The 23,161-nt window shown below is 40.9% G+C and overlaps 1 protein-coding gene across 4 annotated transcripts in view; it reads right to left on the bottom strand.

Moving 5' to 3' along the window:
• Positions 1 to 243: 243 nt before the first annotated feature.
• Positions 244 to 23,161, bottom strand: part of RAB11FIP2 (RAB11 family interacting protein 2) — a 44,992-nt gene continuing 22,074 nt past the window's right edge. For 2 of the 4 annotated variants that reach the window (XM_064144287.1, XM_064144284.1), the window contains 2 exons: positions 11,429 to 11,474; positions 244 to 5,959 (listed from right to left, as the gene is read on the bottom strand). In XM_064144287.1, coding sequence (XP_064000357.1) covers positions 5,732 to 5,959; positions 11,429 to 11,474 — 274 coding nt within the window. In that variant the 3' untranslated portion in view covers positions 244 to 5,731. Of the gene's footprint in view, positions 5,960 to 11,428; positions 11,475 to 13,997; positions 14,437 to 23,161 lie in introns of those variants that run through there. The other 2 variants (XM_064144285.1, XM_064144286.1) reach the window with 2 other exon arrangements.

Here is a 23,161-nt window from a genome sequence, read left to right as displayed (position 1 = left end):
GCACAGTTAAGAGCTTGTTATTTTTTTTTTTCACTATTTAGAAGATTTGGACATCACTGAAGAGATGTCCCTTAAAGGCTACCCTGCAAACAGAGAGGTAATTAATTCAGAGCTGGCCTTAAGGAAATACACTTCCCTTTGGTTTGAGAGCCTTACCAGCATGGTTCTTCCAAACACACACTCCAGCAGAGCTGGGGAGCTGAATGCTTTGCGTGACACAGATGAACAGCACAATGCAAGGAATACTGCGGTAGTGCATCGTGGTGCTTTATTAGTGTCAGACATGCAATATTTATTTAATGAGCAGAAATTAAAAGAGAAAGGTAACACTGGAATCAAATTAAAGGAGCTGAAGTTGCAATAAAGAAACAAAACCCCAAATTTTTGTTTTCATGCAGTCTAAGTTGATAGTTTTCACATGTGCATACAGTTATGATTCTGTACCGTTATTAAAGGTGGACAAACTACCATTGGTTGCACGAGACAGAAATCAACCCTTAAGTTACAGATAATGTTCAATTCTTTTACAGACCTCCTCTGTAACCTGGATCTTCAGCTTTTTATAGTACACTGTCATACAAGACATCTGGAAGCTTCTAAGATGAACAGGAATGGCTCTACCATTTGCAACACATAGTGGCTGCTTCAAAGCACAAACTGCGAAAGGTAAAGCAAATGCCCTCCATGCTTTAGGAGATTGGAACTTGTTCAACAGAAGCAAATCTCAACCCCCTTCACAAACAGATTAAAGTGCTACCTATTGCATATTAAACACTTCCAGCGACTGCACATCTACATTTAGAAGCCATAAATCCCTGAAAATAGGGGCTTGTACTTAAAGTGCTGACAGACCCTTAAATCTAGCATCATCAACACAGCAGTGCTATCATCCTTCACCACGTACTTCAAAGAGAGGAAGTTAGTCAACATGCTTTAAACTTGACCATTTTAAAAGCCCACAGCTAATGCTTCTATCACATCTACAGCATAACGGACACAGAGAACAAAAAAGCATGAGCTTACTTTCTATACTTGATGGCTGACAATAATTCTTTTAAGCTGGAAGTGTAAATAAACCTCCAGTGCAGCAGTAAACATATTAAGACAGCAGTTCTGCTTCTTAGAAGAAAAGGGCATCCTGCACAGAAAGAAACTCAAACTAGTACCTAACCAGCACGATTTTCAGTAGGTCCTCAAATCATGAAGCCTTTTCTAAGTGCAAGGCAACATTTTCACAGCTGGAAAATTACAAATAGTTCTTGATACAGAGCCAAGAGCAATAAATGTAGTTATGTGTAATCTAGGGAGAATGCTACATTCATTAGTAGGTGGAAAACCCAAGCTAAACTTAAAATACAGCAGCAAGAGGTAACATAAATAAATATTAAATGTCCTTCTTGAATGGTAGAAACTTTAAACTTGCTACTTACAACACTGAAGTAGGACCTTGCTATTTGTTCTTTAAAGGAAAGCAGATGGCTATGAGCAGTTTCAAAGGATAATTTCCAAGTGTGGTGGGTCCTAATTTTTCAGATTAAAAATTCCAAATCACTCAATGTCCACAAATTTTCATCCCTGCATTTTAAAGGGCAAACAAAATAAGACTGACCAGAAGTGGCACATTATTATGGTTTAAAAATCACCTGCAAGAAAGTTGAACAATTTTGTCCCATGAGAGAAACAGAACTTCCTTTGTTTTCAGTCATTCCACGTGAGAAGTTTTCATTCAAAACAGAATGTGTGAAGATGCTTGTAAAAAATAATCTTGAAACACAGAAAGATCATAGAAACATAGAATCAACCAGCTTGGAAGAGACCTTCAAGATCATCCAGTCCAACCTAGCACCCAGCCCTAGCCAATCAACTAGACCACAGCACTAAGTGCCTCATCCATGCTTTATCTTGAACACCTCCAGGGATGGTGACTCTACCACCTCCCTGGGCAGCTCATTCCAATGCCAATCACTCTCTCTGTGAAGAACTTCCTCCTAACATCCAGCCTAGACCTCCCCTGACACAACTTGAGACTGTGTCCCTTGTCCCCCACCTGGCTACAACTTCCCTTCAGGTAGATGAATGGTATCTGAATGAAAGATGTCTGAATGGTCATTCTAAGCAGGAAATAACACATGTGGCATCTTCCAGAGCTGCTCCAAAAGCAGCCTGCACCTTTAGCTATGAGGTTACTGGGCCATTGGAACAGGTTGCCCAGGGAGGTGGTTGGGCCCTGACCTTGGAGATACTCAAATGAGGCTCAACAGAGCTCTGGCCAACATGATCTAGTTGAGGATGTCCTTGCTGACTGCAGAGGAGGTTGGAATGGATGAGCTTTGGAGGTCCCTTCCAACCCAGACCATTCAATGATTTTAACTGCACAGAAGTATCTTCATAGATATAAATATCTCATTCTGCCTCGTAGGAACTTTACCTTTTCCTCAACTGCATTTGTCATTTCTTGACAAACTGTTAGAAACAAAAGGTGCTTTTGTTCACTTGCAGATCAGATCAAGACTAGATAGCACATTCAAAGCTTCACTAAATTTCTTCACTAATGCACAAAAATTGATCTTTTCGCTACCTTTAATCTGCTTATCGTTCTTGGTATGCAAATATGTCAAATGATCTGCTTTTAGGCAATTATGCAGTTTGAGACTCTACATTTACATTCTAAAAGAAGTGATTTCAGAGGTGCTAAATATAGTGGAGTTTCATTTTAATAATTGTTAGATGGCTTGCAGGTGAAAAGTCACAGGAGCATATTCTCTGGTTAGTTTGCTTGTCAAACCCCATCGGTGTGGATGATTTAACTGTTGTAGATACTACAGGTAGCCTCTCACCAGTTAGTTTCAAAAAGACTGTGGATGCTCAGAGGGCTGCAGCAGCTCTGCTGGGAGGACAGGCTGAGAGAGTTGGGGCTCTGCAGCCTAGAGAAGAGAAGGCTTGGAGGAGACCTTGGAGTGGCCTTCCAGTATCTGAAGAGGATCTACAGGAGGGCTGGGGAGGGACTATCGACAAGGTCTTGTAATGACAGGATGAGGACTAATCGGTTTAAACTGGCAGAGAGGAGATTGAAACTGGTTGTTAGGATGAAGTTCTTTCCAGTGAGGGTGGTGAAACACTGGCACAAGTTGCCCAGGGATGTTGTGTCTGCTCCCTCCCTGGAGGTGTTCAAGGCCAGGTTGGACGAGGTCTTGAGTGACCTGTTCTAGTGGGAGGTGTCCCTGCCTATGGCAAGGGGTTAGAACTGGATGATCTTTGAGGTCCCTTCCATCCTAAACCATTCTGTGATTCTATTCTATGACTCAAACAATTGCACAGCACTTCTCCCTTAACAATATGAGAAAACCACTTGCTTTGGCCAAGAAAACATTTGAGAAGTTTAGGAGCTTGTATGGAAATACTGAGTAACTGAAATACATCTTGGTGGAACTAGGAAATTAAAATCCAGTTGAGTGCAAAACCTAACTTCCAACAGCAAATGTACCATAACTCAGTACATAATCTTTGGCACATCCAATACAACAAATTTACAGTCAGTCAGATCTTAAAGTGGGTCAAAAGGACATTCATGTGGTTTATGAGGTACCACAGTCACCAGAAGAGAGACTATCTGCTGAAGCTGGGCCTGCTGCTGCTGCATTACAAGTAGGTGCGGCTTGAATCACTCAGGCTCCATTCAGGCACCATGATCTACACTAAGACGGTAGGTTGGGAACACACCAACTGCATATATTCTGGGGACATAGTGCTAGGAGGATGGGAGGTAGTGGATAGAAAAAAGAAAAAGGAAAATCCAAAGAGCAGTAGTTGAAATCTGAGCACAACTGTACAAAGAAGTATTTTTTTCCCTAACAGAATAATCCCATCCTGTCACACAACACTGACATTGCCAAAAGCAAACTTTTTCAACCTTTCCAAATCAGAATTATTCAAGCTGGGCCAAATTTCTTGCAGGTTTAGAAAGGAAAACACATTTACATCTTTTATAACAACAAGAAACTGGATTTTAATTTCAACCTTTTTTTTTTTTACCTCCTCCTCAGCCAACAGCCACTTCAGTACTGCTGTAAGAAACCAAGGACAGACCAGGAGTAGAAAAAGACACGGAAGAAAAGGCAGTAAGTTTTCTTAAATCCACATCTAACATATTCCTTGGTTGTTTGCTTTTTTCTTTTAATGTCAGCTTACTGTTTCACAGCAGCAGACAATCCACCTCAGACTCTCAGGAAGGAAATTAAAACTCAAATCTGTTTATCTCAACGTTGTGAGGATTCTCCTATGGTATTTTCCCATTATACATTCACCAATTTCTTCCTAACAGATACCTTTTTAAAATGTCTTTTCACAAACAATTATTAGATGACCATAAAGACATTTTTTCTACATTCTTCTTTCATTTGCCCCCAATGAAAAGTGACTTTTAGAAGTACTTACATTTACTACATTCTTCTTTCATTTGCCCCCAATGAAAAGTGACTTTTAGAAGTACTTACATTTACTACATTCTTCTTTTACTTGCCCCCAATGACTTTTAGAAGTACTTACAAGGGATAGATTTTTCTTTTAATGAAAAGCCTAAGTACTCTATATGTGCTTAAGCAGCATGGCCTATTTCTAAAGGCATACACTTCATTGTCATAAGATTAAAAAACCCTAAGACAGCTACATATCATGTAAAACTCAACTTTAAATTCAGCCACGTCTGTAATGTTTGAATTATCCTATTTCAGTCAGTCTGTTCACTTCCCCTACGTTTTCACTGTAGCAGACTTTGACTGAACACAAAGTACTCATACCTTTACTCCCTACTTTTCTTCAGTCCTACCTCAGATTCCATTAACACTGTTCCAAGTACTTTAACGTATAAAAAGGCATGCAACAGCTTCATACAAAAAAAACCAAACCCCAACCTTAAGCTGTGAGCTCACTACTGAAGTTCAGTCGTTATACACAACATTCAGCATCAAAATAAACTGTTTCCAGCACGTGCCATTACTGAAATGGGCACAGGATTTGGGCATTGGTATACAAAAAAAAGAGCACATTGTATAGAATACAGCATTGACTCTGCAAAGATTGTGCATCACTGTTTTCCTCTAACCTGTGTAGAACAGACTACATTCCGTCACGGCAAACCACAGTTAGGTTTAGCAAAGCATACTACGCTGGCTTGAAAACAGTGCTCCTGATGGCATGCTGGAATATCAGAGTTGATCTATTTGCATCATAACAAGAAAATCACTCAAGAAAACATTCATAACAGCATAGGCTTCCCAGCTGGAACTGTCACACAGTGAACACAAAGCTGTTATATAAACTGTATGGATGTATTCAAGCAGCGTGTGGACCTGGTGCTTAGGGAGATGGTTTAGTATTGACCTCCTCAGTGCTGGGTCGAAGGTTGGACTGGATCACCTTTGAGGTCTTTTCCAAGCAGATGCTTTCTGTGATTCTGTATTATTAACATTGCTGTAAGTATTCTGTACCTAAAGGTGTTTTCAAAAAGGAAAAAAAAACCCAAAGTCATTTAGCTGATCTAACAGAATATGACCTTTGGCAGTCCCTGCTAGTGTTTGGAATAAAAAAAATACACCAAACCAACCAACCAACCCCATGTTGTAGTCCTGTCCTCCCCTGATTTCTGGAATTTCTTAGATGAAAAGGAATGAAGAGAAGTCAGAATGTAACAAGTTGGATTTCCTTCCACTAAGTATCCCCAAGCATCACCACCTTAGCTTTTGGCAAGTTTGCCGGCTTTCCGGGAAGGTTCATATGGCACTCTGAGGATACTGGGTGTTTCCTCCATCACTCGGACAAGAAGATTGTCAATGTAATCCTCAAGCTCACGAATGTGGGTGTCCTTCTTCTTCAGTTGCTCTTTATGTTTCACCAGCTCCTGCAAAACTTCTTCGTAAGTAAGGTTACGGTATCCCGCGGTGGCGTCGAAAGGGTTCCCATCCTATGGATAAATACACCCAGAGTTCATGAAATAGGTCAGGGCTCTGAACGAATTGATGGCTTATCATTTTTCACCTGCTTTTAATGTGCATTTCTTGACAGAAGAAGGTTCTCTTAGAATCATAGAATCAACCAGGGTTGGAAGGGACCACAAGGATCAGCCAGTTCCAACCCCCCCTGTCATGGGCAGGGACACCTTACCCTAGAGCAGCCTGCCCACAGCCTCAGCCAGCCTGGCCTTAAAACACCTCCAGGGATGGGGCCTCAAACACCTCCCTGGGCAACCCATTCCAGCCTCTCACCACTCTCATGCTCAACAACTTCCTCCTCACTTCAAGGATGACTCTCCCCACCTCCAGCTTTGCTCCATTCCCTGACAGCCTAAAATGTCCCTCCCCAGCTTTTTTAGAGGCCCCTTTCAGATCCTGGAAGGCCACAAGGAGGTCACCTGGGAGCCTCCTCTTCTCCAGACTGAACAGCCCCAACTCCTTCAGTCTGTCCTCACAGCAGAGCTGCTGCAGCCCTCTGAGCATCCTATGCCAGTGGCAACCACAGAAACAGCAGCTCAATTTGGGGAAATCTACTATGTGATAACCTAAAGTATATAAGAACAAAACCAAAGAAGTCCTAAGAATTCAAGTCCTGTTGTAACTTTCCTGAGTTCTCACAGCAAAACATTTACTTAGCTCTAAATGATAGCAGCCCTCATCTGTCTCCTATATTCTATTGTTAGGCATAAATGGTTCTCCAGACACTGGCCTCTGAATCACACCATAAAACTTTCAGTTTTCCATTTCAGGTGAAGATAGAAGGCTGCACCTTATTTGCAGCAGAGAACTTAACACAGAAATGTGCACTACTGGAGTATATGCCTTGCTTACTTTAAAGCAGTGGGGGCCTAGAATTAAGCACCAGGGAAAACAGAACTGTCTCTGTAACCACTTCTGACAACTCAGTTAAGTGCATGGATTAGCAGAGGTGGACAAATCAGATCCCTTAACATAGGGCAACACGCAATCCTAACCACTGGAAGCTTGAATGTCTTATTCTGTGTCAAGAAGAATTAGCTGGGATCATCAACAACCAGGCTATGACAGATCTGGAAATGAGTAATTGGGAAAAAGATTGTGAGAGTTGGTTTATGAAAGTATTAGCATTGTTATCTAACAGTGCTAAACTGCTTTATCTGATTCAGAAATGGAGACATTAAAAAAGTATGGAACCTCTAGTTAAGGAAAATAATCTGATCTCCCAATACAGGCTGGGAGCTGCCCTGCTGGAAAGCAGCTCCGTGGAGAAAGACCTTGGAGTGCTGGTGGGCAGCAAGTTCTGCATGGGCCAGCAATGTGCCCTTGTGGCCCAGAGAGCCAATGGCATCCTGGGCTGCATCAGGAAAAGTGTGGCCAGCAGGGCTAGGGAGGCTCTTCTCCCCCTCTACTCTGCCCTGGTGAGACCACACCTGGAATACTGTGTCCAGTTTTGGGCTCCCCAGTTCAAGAGAGACAGGGACCTGCTGGAGAGAGTCCAGTGGAGAGCCACAAGGATGACTGAGGGAGTTGAGCATCTCCCCTATGGAGAAAGACTGAGAGACTGTTTAGTCTGGAGAAGAGAAGGCTGAGAGGAGATCTGATCAATGTGTGCAAATATCTGAGGGGTGGGTGTCAAGTGGCTGGGACCTTTTAGTAGCCTCCCAGCATGTGAAGGAGGCCTACAGGAAGGCTGGGAAGGGACAATTTACAAGGTCTTGTAATGATAGGATGAGGAGTAATGGGTTTAAACTGGCAGAGGGAAGAGGTAAACTGGATGTTAGGAAGTTCTTTCCAGTGAGGATGGTGAGACACTGGCACAGGTTGCCCAGGGAGACTATGGATACTCCCTCCCTGGAGGTGCTCAGAGCCAGTCTGGATGAGGCCTTGAGCAACCTGTTCTAGCAGGAGGTGTCCCTGCCTATGGTGGGAGGTTGGAGCTAAATTATCTTTGAGGTCCCTTCCAATCTAAACCATTCTATGGTTCATTCTATGATTCTATGATCTTTTATTGGTGGTCAGCAGTAATAAGTCTGGATGATCTCTGGAGGATAATTCCAACCTCTAAGGTTCTGCACCTCTAACAGCGCAGGAGAACACAAGATCGCTTTTGTTTACAGTAGAAACGGTGATGCTCACACAGCTAGGAAACCCACCACATAATAAAGTCATATCCATTCCTTCTCCATGCTCCATACAGCTCCAGATTTGCACACTGGCATGTGTGGAATCATTAAAACATGCAGGTGGCCCAAGTTTCCAAATAAACCTCATTAAAAGTGATGGTGCACTGCAAACAGGCTGAAGCACGACGCATCCATCAGCCTCTCTCCATCAATTATAGTCTAATAGTAGGTCACAAAAACCTGTGCTTTTAAGGGTTTCTCACTACATTTGAGATATTTAATGTCATACTTGGGTACGGATATTTGATCTTTTAAGCTTCAAGATGCAAGATTTTAATAAAGTGGGAGTTAGTGATCACTTAAAATGGCTAAATTGATGAAAATCGGACATCTGTAGGCTCCCCTGCATTTGACAGCTTCAAGGCCCAGCTCAATAAGGTGCTGGGCCAACTCATTTCAACTACATTCTTACCCTGAAAGGTCAGGCTAGGTGATCCTAGAGGTCCCTTCCAACCTGCTATGTTATGAGATTCCATGATTTCCAACAAGTATAGAAAAGTAACTTCACTTTTGGTTGTTAAACGGAGTACTGGAGCCCCTAACACAAGAAGGTCAAGGAACAGTTGGAGCAAGTCCAGAGGAAGGCCACAGAGATGCTCAGAAGGGGTCCTGCAGCCTGAAGAAGAGAAGGCTTTGAGAAGACCTTGGAGTGGCCTTCCAGTATCTGAAGGGGGCCTATAGGAAGGCTGGGGAGGGACTATTGACAAGGTCTTGTAATGACAGGATGAGGAGTAATAGGTTTAAACTGGAAGAGGGGAGGTTGAAACTGGATGTTAGGAAGATGTTGTTTGCAGTGAGGGTGGTGAAACACTGAAACAGGATGCCCAGGGAGGCTGTGTATGTTCCCTCCTTGGAGGTGTTCAAGACCAGGCTGCATGAGTCCTTGAGTGACCTGTTCTAGTGGGAGGTGTCCCTGCCTGTGGCAGGGAGGTGGAACTAGATGATCTAGATGATCTTTGAGGTCCCTTCCAACCTAACCATTCTGTGATTCTGTGATTTTTAGCACATATTCTTCTACAAGGGGGGAGCAAAATCTTCTCTTGGTGGTATGTATTGGAAAAGACATCATTAACACTTCAAGTCTAAAAGAGAGGGCTTGCCTAGTTTTGTGATTTGTCAAAACCCCAGAAACTAAGCTGCAATGAGGTCTTTCTTTTATAAAGTTTACTGGGAAACTGTGTGCAATACATATGCTTTAAAGATGCCTTCTTATTGAGTGGAATAACATCTTCAATTTGAGCAATTAAGTGATACAACTGTACCTCTACAAAACCAGATACTACCATTATAATACAAACCATTAATCTTACAGTCAGTTATTAAGAAGACAAGACTCTAAATAATAAGGCATGCAAGGAGTGACTGCCTCAGCTACAAAGTACTATTGGGGTACACACTGACAGCCAGAGGAAATGGAATTAGAACAAATGAAGGCCTGGCAATCTCTGATCTTCTCTTTATTGTTCTAATGAGGAATTCTGCGCTGGGAATATCATCTAAGATACTTTCACATCTTTTGTCCTACTTCCTTCATCTCCCTTTCAGCTCTTAATTAGGCCTTAAAGAGCTCACACTGCCCTTTCAACTGGCTACTGCTCCCATTTAAACAGTGCTTTCAGAGACAGGTGTTGGCACCAGAGCAGAAGACATACAAACATAATTACTAAATGTGATGCACAAGGAAGAAATATAATAACTTGGTGAAGGTTATTATTGCAGAACTAATAATAAATTACTTCAAACACCTTAGAAAGCAATCTTGGATTTTTTTTTTTTCAAATCAATTCAAATGGTTTCATTCAAAACTGAGGGAGAGAGATAGTTTCTGCTCCTCTTGATTTGTATTTTGTATTAAATGAGCACCACCTCATAATCCTACAACTGACACTTAGGAGAGCTGGTATTCCAAAAGAAAGAAAAAAATCATCAAGGATTTCTTTTATCACCTTTAAATCCTTTAAAGAAAACAATTCACATCTTATTGCTCAAAAGAATTAAACCAATGCTTTTACCAGCAATAAATGACATGATTTGCAGTGGTACATCTGTGAGCAGCTAGAAGCTGTAATTATGGTTACTTTACAGACAATAGCTGCTAAGTTAAATCAATTTTTTGATGTTGCTTTTTGTCAGAGATTAAGTCACTGCCTGGTAGAATTCAGTTTACTATCTGATCAAAGGCAGCCTTCACATACTCTGACATCTCCCACCAGTTACTTAAGTTATAAAAGCTTGGGCATTTACAATGGCATCGAATGTTATTACAAATCATTTACATAAATCAGGGGAAAACAAGCAGCTGTGAGTCCTATCTGCTTGTGAAACTTGTCTTCTATGTATTTTTAGGACTCAAAACAAAACCACTCCTCGAGATTTCATCTCTTCACAGAACGAATTCAAGTACAACCACAGTTTCCTTCAAACAAAGACACTGCAGAGGAGAGCTGTGGAGTCTGGGTTGTTGGTTTTTTTTTCATCATAGACTGTTCAATTTATTCTAGGTTCAATTTATTCAATGTACAGTTTATTCTAGGTACTTTTAGAGTCAAAAGAATCATAGAATGGTTTAGGCTGGAAAAGACCTCAAAGCTCATCCAGTTCCAACCCCCTGCCATAGGCAGGGACATCTCCCACTAGGACAGGTTTCTCAAAGCCTCATCCAGCCTGCCCCTGAACACTTCCAAGAAGGGAGCATCCACAACACCCCTGGGCAACCTGTTCACCACTCTCACTGTAAAGAACTTAGAATCATAGAAGAATATTCAGAGTAACAGTACTTCTATTTTTAGTGTTTCCAGACAGACTGCTCCTTGATTGTATTATTAATCCTGTCATGAATCAGTCCCTTACTTGCATTTTGACTTGCCATATAAAGACTGTCCTCAAGACTCCAACTACAGCAACAGGAAACTCCTGTTAGGTCAATTAATCCATCACTACCTAATGCAAATTTCCTCACCTGACTATTACTCTTCTGAAGTCATTTGAAATACCCCAAAGCAAGTTTTCTTTTGACTTTATGTGCAAAGACCTAACTATTTTTTTTTCTTTTCTACATCACACCAGAAGTAGACTGCATCTAGAGAGAATCCAACAGATTCCTGTAATTTTCCAATCTGGCTGCATCCAAATAAACACAAAACCCCCCAAAACCCAACATTTATTATAGAAGGTTAAACCAGAATAACAGCTTATATTGTAACAAGCACAAATGAGTTGGTAATTACTGATGGCTTTCCACAACACTTCATAACTCACCATTGTTTTCCTGAGGTCCTCAAAGCCAGAAGGATTTATGTTAAAACTGTGGGGAGAAAAGAAAAACAAACAAAACTCCAAGTGTTAGCCATTCATACTTCTCAGACCAAAAGACACTACTGAATTAGGAATATATTAGGAATAAATGTATTAGGAACACATTAGGAATAAATAAGCTATTTAATAGAAGTGATTTTCTTCAATTTGTTGAATTTAAGAGAAGCAGGAAAATATTCAAAGTTAATGGAAGTCTTCACAGCTTATTTGTTCACATTTCTTGTCTATTTTTCATGTTCTTTTTGTCTTCAAATCTGAGTAAGCAACAAAGCAGTGCAAAAAGAGGATACTGCAGATAGGGCTTCCCCAGCTCTTATCTCTAGATTCACCTCAAGCTTCTAAAAACAACAAAAAAAGGAGCTACTTAAATATTCTGGAAACAGGTCCCTGGGACGAGATTGCTAAATAACAGCCCCCTACTGACTACCATGCAGCATTCCCAGCTTTCATAGCAGCTGGTAGAGAAGGAATGTCCTTTAGAAAATCCAGTGAGATCACCAGCTTAAGTCCGAGCTGAAAAGGCAGCTTCTCTCTGCAGCATTTGTTTCATACTTAAAACTCAGTCACTTCTTATTTTGTAAACCTAGTCATTAGCCCCCACATCCCAAAAAACAAAGCTACTTCGTTATGTTGTTGTCTTGAGCTTTTCTTTTCCTTCCCTGCAGAAGTGCAGCTGATGTTGCTAGAAGCAGGCAGCATTCAAGTGTCACAGACTAAGAAACGGTGCATTGGTCTGTCAAGCTGATGAAATTATTAGCAAGCATCTTCAGAAATCGGTGCTGCTACATCCTTGTGTGCTTCCTACAGCAAGTCTGGAGGCAAAACTCTCTGAAATTGTGTTCAGGATTTGGACACGGCTCACAAATGCTATTTGCTTGGCAGGACCACAGCAGGCATCGTTCTACTGTTTAGTCTGATTGCATGTGCTGGGTGGTGTTTGCTGACTAAGGAGGATGCAAAATGTTACAACCCCCACCCTGTATTTATACTTTTCACGATTTTAAAGGTAGCTTAAAGTATTTTGCACTTTATAACTGTCAATCTGACTTTATAAGCCATATACTTCATGGTCTATAAGGACTACAATTAACAAACAAATGATACAAACTGTAAAATTCATTTCTTTCTTGAGAGCATTTTTTTGGTCTATTGTCCTGGTTTGAGGCTAACTAGAATATTATAATGTGAGAGATTAGATCATTGGCAGTGAAAAGACAATAATTATGAAGTCTGTATCATTCAGTGGTTTAGCTGAGAGGGATAAAAAGCCAAAATATCAACAGTTTGTCCCACTCTGGTCTGGGATGCTGGATCTATTTTCTTTCTTCTCCCTCCTTAATATCTCCCTCCTAACTTTCCATTAAGCTTGGCTAACAGAAAAGAATGTAAGCTTTACTGATTGCTTTGACTGTAGGGAAGTAGGAGGAGAAAGAGGGGATAGCTGGAGCCTTTCTGGGCAGTTTTTGTCCAGGAAGGAGTTTGTGGATTTCTGTATTATTTCTTACTTGTATATAATTGTAAATACATTGTGTATATATGCTTGTAAATTTAGCTTTGCTGTAAAGAGAGCTTCATCTTACATCCCAAGCCATCTGAGCTGGTCTGGTAAACTTCAATAGTGGGAGAGGGGGGAAGCTCCAAACTCACCACATCTACTTTCTTTTCCATTAACCTTTCTTTATATCCTGCACATTATTGTGCTGGTTTGAGGCTAACTGGAATATTTTAATGAGAGAAATTAGAACACTGGCTTTGAAAAAGAAAAATAGTAGTGATGTCTCTATCTGCTGGGAGATGCAAAAACAAGAAACAAAGTCATGGCAGTGGTGAAACTCCCAAACTACCACAGTTATTCTCCTCATACAGAAGTCTTGCCAACCAGCTGCTGGACTGAGGACAGTAGCTAAAGATTGGATTACAGAGACAGTCACAACTAGGAATCAAGAGTGCCTGATGAACCAACTTCTGGCTAATTCCCATTATACCTGTTTGTAGCAGTGATCTGCAGCAGCCTGTCTAGCTTGCTAGAGATGGGTTTTGAATCAGAGGCCTCTTTAATGAGGCATTGTCTGGAAAGCTAAAGGCAGGAACCCTCCCTCACTGCCCGCCTCTTAGTTTCACAGTGATGTGTCAAACACATGATGAACTTGCTTCATTCATGCCTGCCTTTTGTGATGTGAGAGCACACAAAAAAAGGGAGTTAACTGAACTGGATCGAATTAGCTCAGTGAAAACCAAGAATGTCTCTGTTTAACAAAGTGTGGCGTTAATTTGGGATATCTTTCTTTTGGGACTGTTTCCTCATGTTAGACAAGATATAGAATAATACAACCTGACTGCTCAATTGAGTGACTTTCTGAAAGGTTAAAAAAAGAGCCTCGAATGACTTTTTAGTTTCATGTGAAAGAAGTTGTGGGATTCTTTTTCACAGCAGTGGCTTAAAAGAAAAGTAGCAGTTCTGACTATGAAAGCTTGCATTTGAAAATCAGAAGGATAAAACTCACTGGCAATATAAACTAGACATTTTATTTATTTCAGCTTAAAAATCAGCAGTCATTTTCATAACATGGAGGACATTACAAGTGCAATTACAAAAGAGCACATCTGTGCATGTTACATGAAGCAACTGGAATAAGCTTGCAAAAAAAAAAAGAGGAGCCATTACACAAAATATTACCCAATAAAACCCACAAAGCCCATGAATATTCTTCACTCATATTTTAAAGAGATATGGGGGAAATATACTGCCTCTCAAGGAAGAAACAGGTGCTGGGGTTGCATAGAACATTTTTTGTCTGCTAAGTAAGGTGGGAGCTCTGCAGCCACGCTGAACCCCAGAGGCTTTCCTGCCAGGGCTTCCAGCCAGAGGTGATGGTGAGCAGATGCAGGCTCTCACCACTGTACCCATAATTCACTGAGGACAATAGCTCAGAAGAAAGTACTGTAGAATCCTGAATGAATACAGAAAGGGGAGATGCATTTTTGTTATAGTGAAATCCATGGAAGCATTTCTTTCTGAATTCAAACCGCCCCACTCATGTTACCAGCTCACTTGAGTACTGGTAAGAGCTGACAGAAAACAAGCCTCAAGGACCACAGCCCACAGGCTGTACAACCACCATAAGCCTCCTTCCAGAAGCCATTTCCCTGACTTCTCACAAGCATTCTGAAAGCATTGATGCAAACAACTATTAAAAACAATGACCTCTGTTTTACTGCATCACAGTTCCTAGTGACAGTGCTAGTTATAGCCCCATCTTTGTTTTTTTCCCCCCAGGGTTTAATACATTAGCAGGGAACTTCTGTTATGGATGCACAAAAAAAAAATTAATAGCCTGTGGGGGGGGAAAGTTAGTTTTGCTTTGTTGGGGTTTTGTTTTTAACATAGTGTACTGTGAGCAGTGGTTGTGGAAAAAGAAACCAGACAACAATCAGCATTGTGAGATTCTGTGATCATTGCTTCTTGCTCATGCTCAAACTAACTTTGCAGGGTTCAAAAGGAAAAAAGATGGGGTTTTCCTAACAAATGGACTTTTTGCCTACTCACTCTGAGACCTACAGACAAACTGGGCTTCTCTGACTCTCATTATGCCTGTGTGCAAGCCCCAGGTGTTGCCATATTCAAGCCAAATGCCTCCTCACCAGACATTATTGGAATGGGTTGCCCAAGGCCGTGGAGTCCTGTCCCTGGAGGTGTTCAAGAAAAGACTAGATAAGGCACTTAGTTGATTGGATAGGGTTAGGTGATAGGTTGAAGGATCTTGGAGTTCTCTTCCAACCTGGTTGATTCTAGGATTCTACATACCCTCCAACCTACACAGCCTGCCCTGACTGGAACAGGCTGAACAAGAGGGCTGGGGAAGCTTCCTCTCTGGAGATGCTCAAAACCAGCCTGGATGCATTCACCATAAGGGTGGTGAGACACTGACACAGGTTGCTCAGGGAGGTGGTGGAAGCCCCAACCTTGGAGGTCTTTAGGGACAGGCTGGATGGGGCTCTAAGCAACGCAGTGTAGCATGAGGTGCTCCTGCCAAAGGCAGAGGGGCTGGAACTAGATGATCCTTGAGGTCTCATCCAGCTCTGACACCTCTATGCATTTGTGTGATCTGGTATGGGTGGTCCTGCACTGCGGGGGGGTTGGACTAGATGGTCTTTTGAGGTCCCTTCCAGCTCCTGACATTCTGTGATTGCTCCTCTCTCTGCTCACTGAAAAGAACTCTGGCCTTTTTGCTCCTGTGTCCTTCAGATGACCTAATGAAGTGATTTTCCACTTCTTCCACACATCCAGACCGGGCAAAAACCCTTGCTCTCCACCATGGTGAAGTCTCACATACCTCAAGGTCATGTTCCAGATCCAATTATGATTTTCAGTTTGTAGTGAAAGTTTGTAAGAGACAATCAATAACATTAGAAACCAGTAAAAGGGAGGTAAGCCGCAGCAGCACAGATTCAAAACCAACTGTAGTAGGATCATGCAGGTGACACTGACTAAGCAAGCCATCCAACTTGTGCAGTTTCCCTACCACATTACAGGCAGAACAGATTTCCTTGATTCAGCACAGCTATCAGTCATGTCTTCCATTTCACCTCTGCAAATGGAATTGATTTGCTTAACCATATTCAGCCATAACCTTTTATTTACATGTATAATTTTACTTAAAATTAAAGGTTGTTTGAATTTTGGGGGGGTATTATCTCAGATTGCAATTTTAGCTCAGCAGAGGTGAGAACCTTTTCCAATCATCATGTTGGAGGGAGAAAAATTAGTAGTTTATTATTTTTATTTCTCATAATGGAGACAGACATCCTACAATGCTGATTCTGAGGAGTGCTTTGAAGTATTTGATTTCACAATCACAGCAAGCACATTTTGTACTTTGTTATTTTTCCTATTTAAATACAGAACTACATGAAATCTACTATTTCCTTCCAAACACCTACTTTTTTATGAGGTAGTTAAGCATCTAACATTGCATGTTGGTTACTTGCAGCCTGTATAGAAACTTCAGCACAGCAGAATTCGGTTTAGGATGTATCACAAGCTCAGGTTTACAACTGGAGCTTGTAATTTTGTCTTTTGATGTTTAATGGTAGCTAAAAACTCAAGCATTGGGTCTAGAGGCTGCTTAAATATTTTAGCTTCTAAATGCCTAGAGATTAAAAAAGTTTTGGGAAAAAAACCCTACCTTTCCTGCAACTGATTTAAACATTTTAGTGCCTGAACCATTTACTCTGACAACATAATGAATGGGAATCAGACTCCTAAATTATGCTGTGTGGAAAGCAGATTTTTCTGAAGGACCAAAAGCTTCTTTTACTTATTTTTAGCTATTCATATTAGTTAGGTGATTGTTGCATTGTATGCTACTAGAAATTAAACCCAGGATGTTTACACTGATCCTCAAAACATTTGGGAATTCCATGTTAACTTGACATCCTGCAAAACAGCCATTATGCCAATAAGCTCACTGTGAGCTTTCAGCTTTTTTTCCCTTTAATTATTCCTTTCCCTATTTCTCAGTCTTTGGACTGATTCTTATTACAGTGCTTACATATTTTAATTTGCATCCTTGCAATGCATACCAGAATCTTGAAATATTAGGATGAAATTTAAGTTATTACAATGTAGCAGAAAAACAAAATAAATGAATAAAATCAGATACAGTTAATGAAATTCAGAAACTTAGATTGCTGTGGAATATTATTAGCCTGCTGTGTCTGGCAATGCAACCATCACTTTATGCTCTGGGAAGGAATGACTGTCATGCCTGGCAGCTAAGCAAATATGGAGTAAGCATATGGCCATTTATTTCCCCATCAGATTCTGGGGAACATCACTTAAGACACTTCACTATATAAATTGTCTTGCTGTCAAGCTGTGCTCCAAGGCCTCCTAGAGTTTGTGCAACCTCAAGAGGACACAAAAAGAGTATCAGTTTTTGCTGCTATCATTCCATTTCCTTATTACTACTACAAAAATCTCTTGCCACGAGTTAGTGAACTGGACCAAACCCTCTGAACTTTGAATGCAAGACAGTTTTCTTGCATGTGATTCTCAAGCTACACATTCTTTGGAGCCTTTTGCATATGGAGCTCAGGAGCTCCTGAGCATAGTGCCACACTTGACAGAGCCCATTAAAGACAGAAGAAGGTTCCACGAGAGAAAGGAGTTCCAGTCTCAGCACACAGTCCTCAGTAACAGTCCTAAATTATATACACCTCAACAAAGCACACTTAGTTTGTGGCTCACCTGTATCCCATTCAGTGCCACAGAAACATGACAGTGCAACTCTATAGAAGCACAGAACTCTCAGTTAAAAGAGCCTGAAGAACACCAGTTTTGCCTTAATTTATTTCCACCTTCATTTTGAGAACTCAGAGATTTGGACCTGTGATAGGCTGGTGACCAACTCTGAGATGCCCGATGCTGCTGGAGACAAATCAGTGGTAGCATAGGCATAAAGAGCTGCATTTATGAGCTCTACCAGAATGCCAACCTCCTTCTTCCAAACCCACAAGACTCTTAAAACAATGGCACTTGTACTTGCACACCACCAGCTGCATTACTCCTATTCATCTACTATTCTGACTTACAAGACATCCTAAAATACAAATGCAGCTTACAGAGTATACTCAGCTCAATTTTAACTTAAGTTCCTGGAAACAAACAACAACAGTTTTATGTTAAAATGTTAGTATTTTTAAGCATTTGCCTAGGCAGCTAAAAAAATGAACTTTGATTCTCAAGAGGCTGCAAAGAACTATTATATTCAAAGCTGTGCTCTACAAGACCCTATTTTAATCAGGGGTCTCTAAGTTAACAAAAAAAAAAACACAAACACCCTCTGCCCCTCAAAAGAAACAATAAAACAAGCCCAAAGTAAAATTCTGTAACCTTCCAGCATCATTTTGGAGTGCAAAAAACATCCAGCACTAATTCTTAGCACTCATAGAAGTGAAAAAAACAAACCCAACACTTGCAAGAATAAAAAAAAAATGCATCCTTTTTACATAGCTTCTACAGCCATTATTTAAAAACATGGATAAAACTAATTATTTTATTTTAAAAGAAATTAGAACAGGCAGTGCATTCCCCCTTGGGATAGATAATAAGCCTCATGCACCCACTCCAAAAAAAGATTTCACATGCCCTAATATGCACCAACAGACAATGAAAGCTTAAAAAAACAATCCTGTCAGGCAGCCAGCAGGATGAACTTCCAAAACAGTGTTGCTACAACAGACAACTAATTAAGAGTGATTGCTTGTGAAGAGTCTGCAGAACTCAAGATAAATACTAAGTATTTCTACAATCTCTCTCCATCAACTGTTGACTGGCTAGGGCTGGGTGATAGGTTGGACTCGATGATCTTGGAGGTCTCTTCCAACCTGGTTGATTCTATGATTCTATGATTCTATGATTCTAACTGATTGCTCCAAACCACCTTGGTAGTATCCCAAGTACTGTGACCATTGCTTTGCAAGAGACTTCATTGTTGTGTCATTGCATGCAGTGACCTTCCTCAATCAGATAATAACCCTGGCAGGACACAGTAAAAATCTCTGCATGACTTCTGCTTGTTTTACACTTCCCCATCACCAATCTCATACACATAAATAGATCTGTTTTGTTGAAATAATGTTTTACTGGCAGCTTTACCACACTGAATCAAGAAAGAAATTAATTATTTCATTGTCAATTGATATTCTACCTAGACTATAATCACAGTTGACTGCAAATAAATAGTTAAATTTCAGTAGAGAAGAGAAAAACCTCCTTTCATCTCAAGAAAAGCAATGCAGAAGTACCCTGTTCTTAAAATAAGACATGCTGACTGACAGGGGTAATACAATTCTCAAAATAACATAGCTCACCTGATGTAAGTTTGTGACTACCTGAAGTGGATATTGAAATGCTGTAAGAGATTTTATTACCCTAGGAAGCAGAGCAATACAGTTGTTGTAGGTCAGCATTTCTGACCTGGGCACACAAAAATTAACAATGGTGAGCTGTACTGTATGCTGGGAATGGATAATCCACGTGGTAAAGACATATTCAACCATTTCACATTTTACTGAGAGCAGACAGCTTCTGGGATTCACTCCAATGGAGCTGTGGCCAGGAGGCACTTTTTAGAATGTCAGGTAGCAATAGGACTGTGGAGGGCCAGGCCCAGAGAGTGGTGGTGAATGGTGCCACATCCAGTTGGCAGCTGTCACTAGTGGTGGCCCCCAGGGATCAATACTGGGCCCAGTCCTGTCCAATATCTCTACTGATGATCTCGACGAGGGGATTGAGTCCAGCATCAGTAAGTTTGCAGATGACACCAACCTAGGAGCAGGTGTTGATCTGCTGTAAGGTAGGAGAGCCCTGCAGAGGAACCCTGACAGGCTGGATGGGTGGGCAGAGGCCAATGGGATGAGATTTAACAAGGCTAAGTGCAGGGTTCTGCACTTTTACACTTATGGTAACAGGTAAGAGTGAAAACATTTAAAGTCACTTATCTTTGATGATGTTGAAACTATTGCACTAATAGCTTATCTTCAGGAAGTTCAGTAAGCACAAGTGCAAGGTCCTGCATATGAGGAGGAATAAAACAGGCACCAGTAGAGGTTGGGGCTACCCTGCTGGAAAGCAGCTCTGTGGAGAAAGACCTTGAGTGCTGGTGGGCAGCAAGTTCTGCATGGGCCAGCAATGTGCCCTTATGACCAAGAGAACCAACAGCTTCCTGGGCTGTATCAGGAAAAGCAAGTCCAGGAGGGCTAGGGAGGTTCTTCTGCCCCTCTGTTGCACCGTGGTGAAACCACACCTGCAATACTATGTCCAGTTTCAGGCTCCCCAACTCAAAAGAGACAGAGACCTGCTGGAGAGAGTCCAGTGGAAAGCCACGAGAATGATGAGGGGGCTTGAACATCTCCCCTATGGAGAGAGAGTGACAGCCCTGGGGCTGTTCAGTCTGGAGAAGAGAAGGCTGAGAGGAGATCTGATCAATGTGTACAAATATCTGAGGGGTATCAAGTGGCTGGGGCCAAACACTTTTTGGTGATCAGCAGCAATAAGACAAGGACCAATGGCTATGAACTGGAACAGAGAAAGTTTCACCTCAACAGGAGGAGAAATCTCTTTCCATTGAGAGTGACAGAGCCCTGGAACAGGCTGCCCAGAGAGCTTGGACTCAACCTTTGGAGGTCCCTTCCAACCTCTAAGGTTCTTTGATTAAGCTAACAGGTTTTACCTTACAACTGGAGCCTACCACAGCCAGGCAGCTATCTTACTGACAAACAGTAACCCAGCAAGTCATAGGAACAGCATGATTTCATATAAAGCCTGTCTTAACTCATTGCCCATCACACATACAGAAGTTTAATACCTGCTGAAATGCAGACATCAGCTGTTCTTTAGACTCAACACCTTCATGTGACCTGCACAGTTAAAGAGCCTCATGTTTTCATGGCAACTCTTTTTTGGTTTTCCCCCCCAGATCTTATAATGAATGCATCAAAATGGTGAGACATTGCTTATTTGAAGCACTGCATCCATTGGGAAAAATAAATCTGCAGGCAGTGATTTGTCTGGAGCAGGCAGCACTGGAATGGCAGACAGCTCTAACAGCTATGTGTGATGACAGCATGGGGGAGAGAGACTGAAGAAAATAACCAGATACAGAGATGACAGACAAAGGAAAAAGATGCAAAAGAGATGAGCTTAAGGCCTGGGTTGGGGTTTTTGAATCACAGTTCATTAAAAAGGATAAAGCATTAAAAGAGCCCAGAACAAAAACTAAACAATACTTTGGTTATGAACATGAGCATTACTCCTAATAATGAATCTTACTAAGCCACATTTCTTTCTCCTGCACAACTCAATGTTTCTTAGATGCGGTACTTCGGAACATGGTTTAGTGGTGGACTTGGCAGTTCAGAGGTTAATAGTTGGATTCAATGAGATCTTCTCCAACCTTAACAATTCTGTGATTCCACTTGAGACAATGTAAAACCAGCATGTAAGTAGAAGCTTTATCTTCTTGAACAATACATAATAGCATGGAAGTGCTCCATTAAAAGGTTTAATACTTGATTGTTTAATACAGATTGTTTGTGTCTGTGACTACACACAATGCTTCTTAGAAATCTCCCAAACACCTATCAATTTGATTTCCAGATCTGGAATTTGATCAGACTAGTAACAACCTGTCAGTTTTAAATATTGGACTATTTGTTTCCCTGTGTCCAGTCCCTAAGATCTTGTTAATTACCTAAACTCTCTTTCTGTAGGTCTTGTTAATTACCCGTCTCCTGTCTCTGAGGACCTTGTTAATAACTTGTACAATCTCTCTAAAAAGGTCCTAATAACACATTAAAATTAAAGATGCTTTTCTTTTAGCACTTGTCAAGTGGTGTAAATTGAGAAATTTTCACATCAGTTTATTAGCCTACTGTAGTTGCATTTGCCCAAACACACACAATTTCAGAGAATTAATGCACAAGGTTTGGTCACAGCACAAAACAATCTTTGTTTTCCAGGAGTACTCTCAATTTCTTTAACTGTCTTCAAAACAAAAATATCCACGTGGCTCCCAACTGCAAATTAACCTCTGGAGAGTCATGACAATAGCACTAACAGTTAAGAATGAAAGCAGTTTAACACAGCATTAGGCAAAAGTTTCAATGCTATGGATTAGGAAGTACAAAGATAAAACTACTACTGGTAAATGCTGGCTAAAATATTAGCTGTACTGTACACTTAAGCCTTTTCCACTGGCTGCATGATATAAAACCCCTGAAAATTAAGATATTCTGTATTCTATACAAACAGTGCTTCTGCTTCACTATGAAACTGAAGCATTTTTCAACTGTCAAGAAATCAGCTCATAAATATCTGTATTACACCTATACCAGACAATAACACTTCTCAACCTTAACACTTATGTAAAAAAATCAGATCTCTAACAGCCTTAGTATTAATTTATCCACTCAGGATTTGTAAGATGTAACAAAAATATTACTCTCTCCACCAGGAGCGAGGAGAGTAAGTGATTCAGCCAAAACCACAGATCAAGCTTTTGCCAGAGCTGAGATGAATAGAAATTAGAGATCCACAGCTTGTGATTTCCTGACATCTAGTATTATACACAAACCAAGAAGGTCTTGTTTTGCTGGTCCAAAATACTTCTTAAAGCTCCTTGAAGTAATAGTAATAAAAATGATTTTAAAGCAACCCTAGGATTTTTCTTGCCTTTAAGAACATAGCTGAGCCACTACTACTTTTTTCCCTGTATCAGCTGAAAGATATATGTACCTCCATTATTTTAATTAGCAAATAAGAGTAATTAGTGAGTATGCATGCAGCCATTTAGGACTTAATGATTCGTTAGGTGAAAGGCTACACAGCAACTCCGATCTGCAACCCACCTAAGCAGCAGTTACTGATCTTAAGAGCTGCTGGCTCATTACTGCTCAGTCAACATTACTTCCAATTAACTAGGATGGACTAAAGCCTCACTTGTAGCTAAAAGCCACTGAAAAAACTCCCATGAACTTTACAGACACATGCTTATTGGTGCTAAGCATCTGACTTCCATACTCTGCTCATGAAAGAGTGGAGTGTGGTCATATTTTTGGAGGATGGGGGAAGAGGTTTGGTATGGAGACTTTTTCTTCCACTTGGCACAATTT

This window comes from Pogoniulus pusillus, chromosome 6, assembly GCF_015220805.1.
Source record: "Pogoniulus pusillus isolate bPogPus1 chromosome 6, bPogPus1.pri, whole genome shotgun sequence".
NCBI classification, from domain to species: domain Eukaryota; kingdom Metazoa; phylum Chordata; class Aves; order Piciformes; family Lybiidae; genus Pogoniulus; species Pogoniulus pusillus.
Note: the sequence above shows the minus strand (reverse complement) of the source record. Positions and strands in the feature narration are given on the sequence as shown.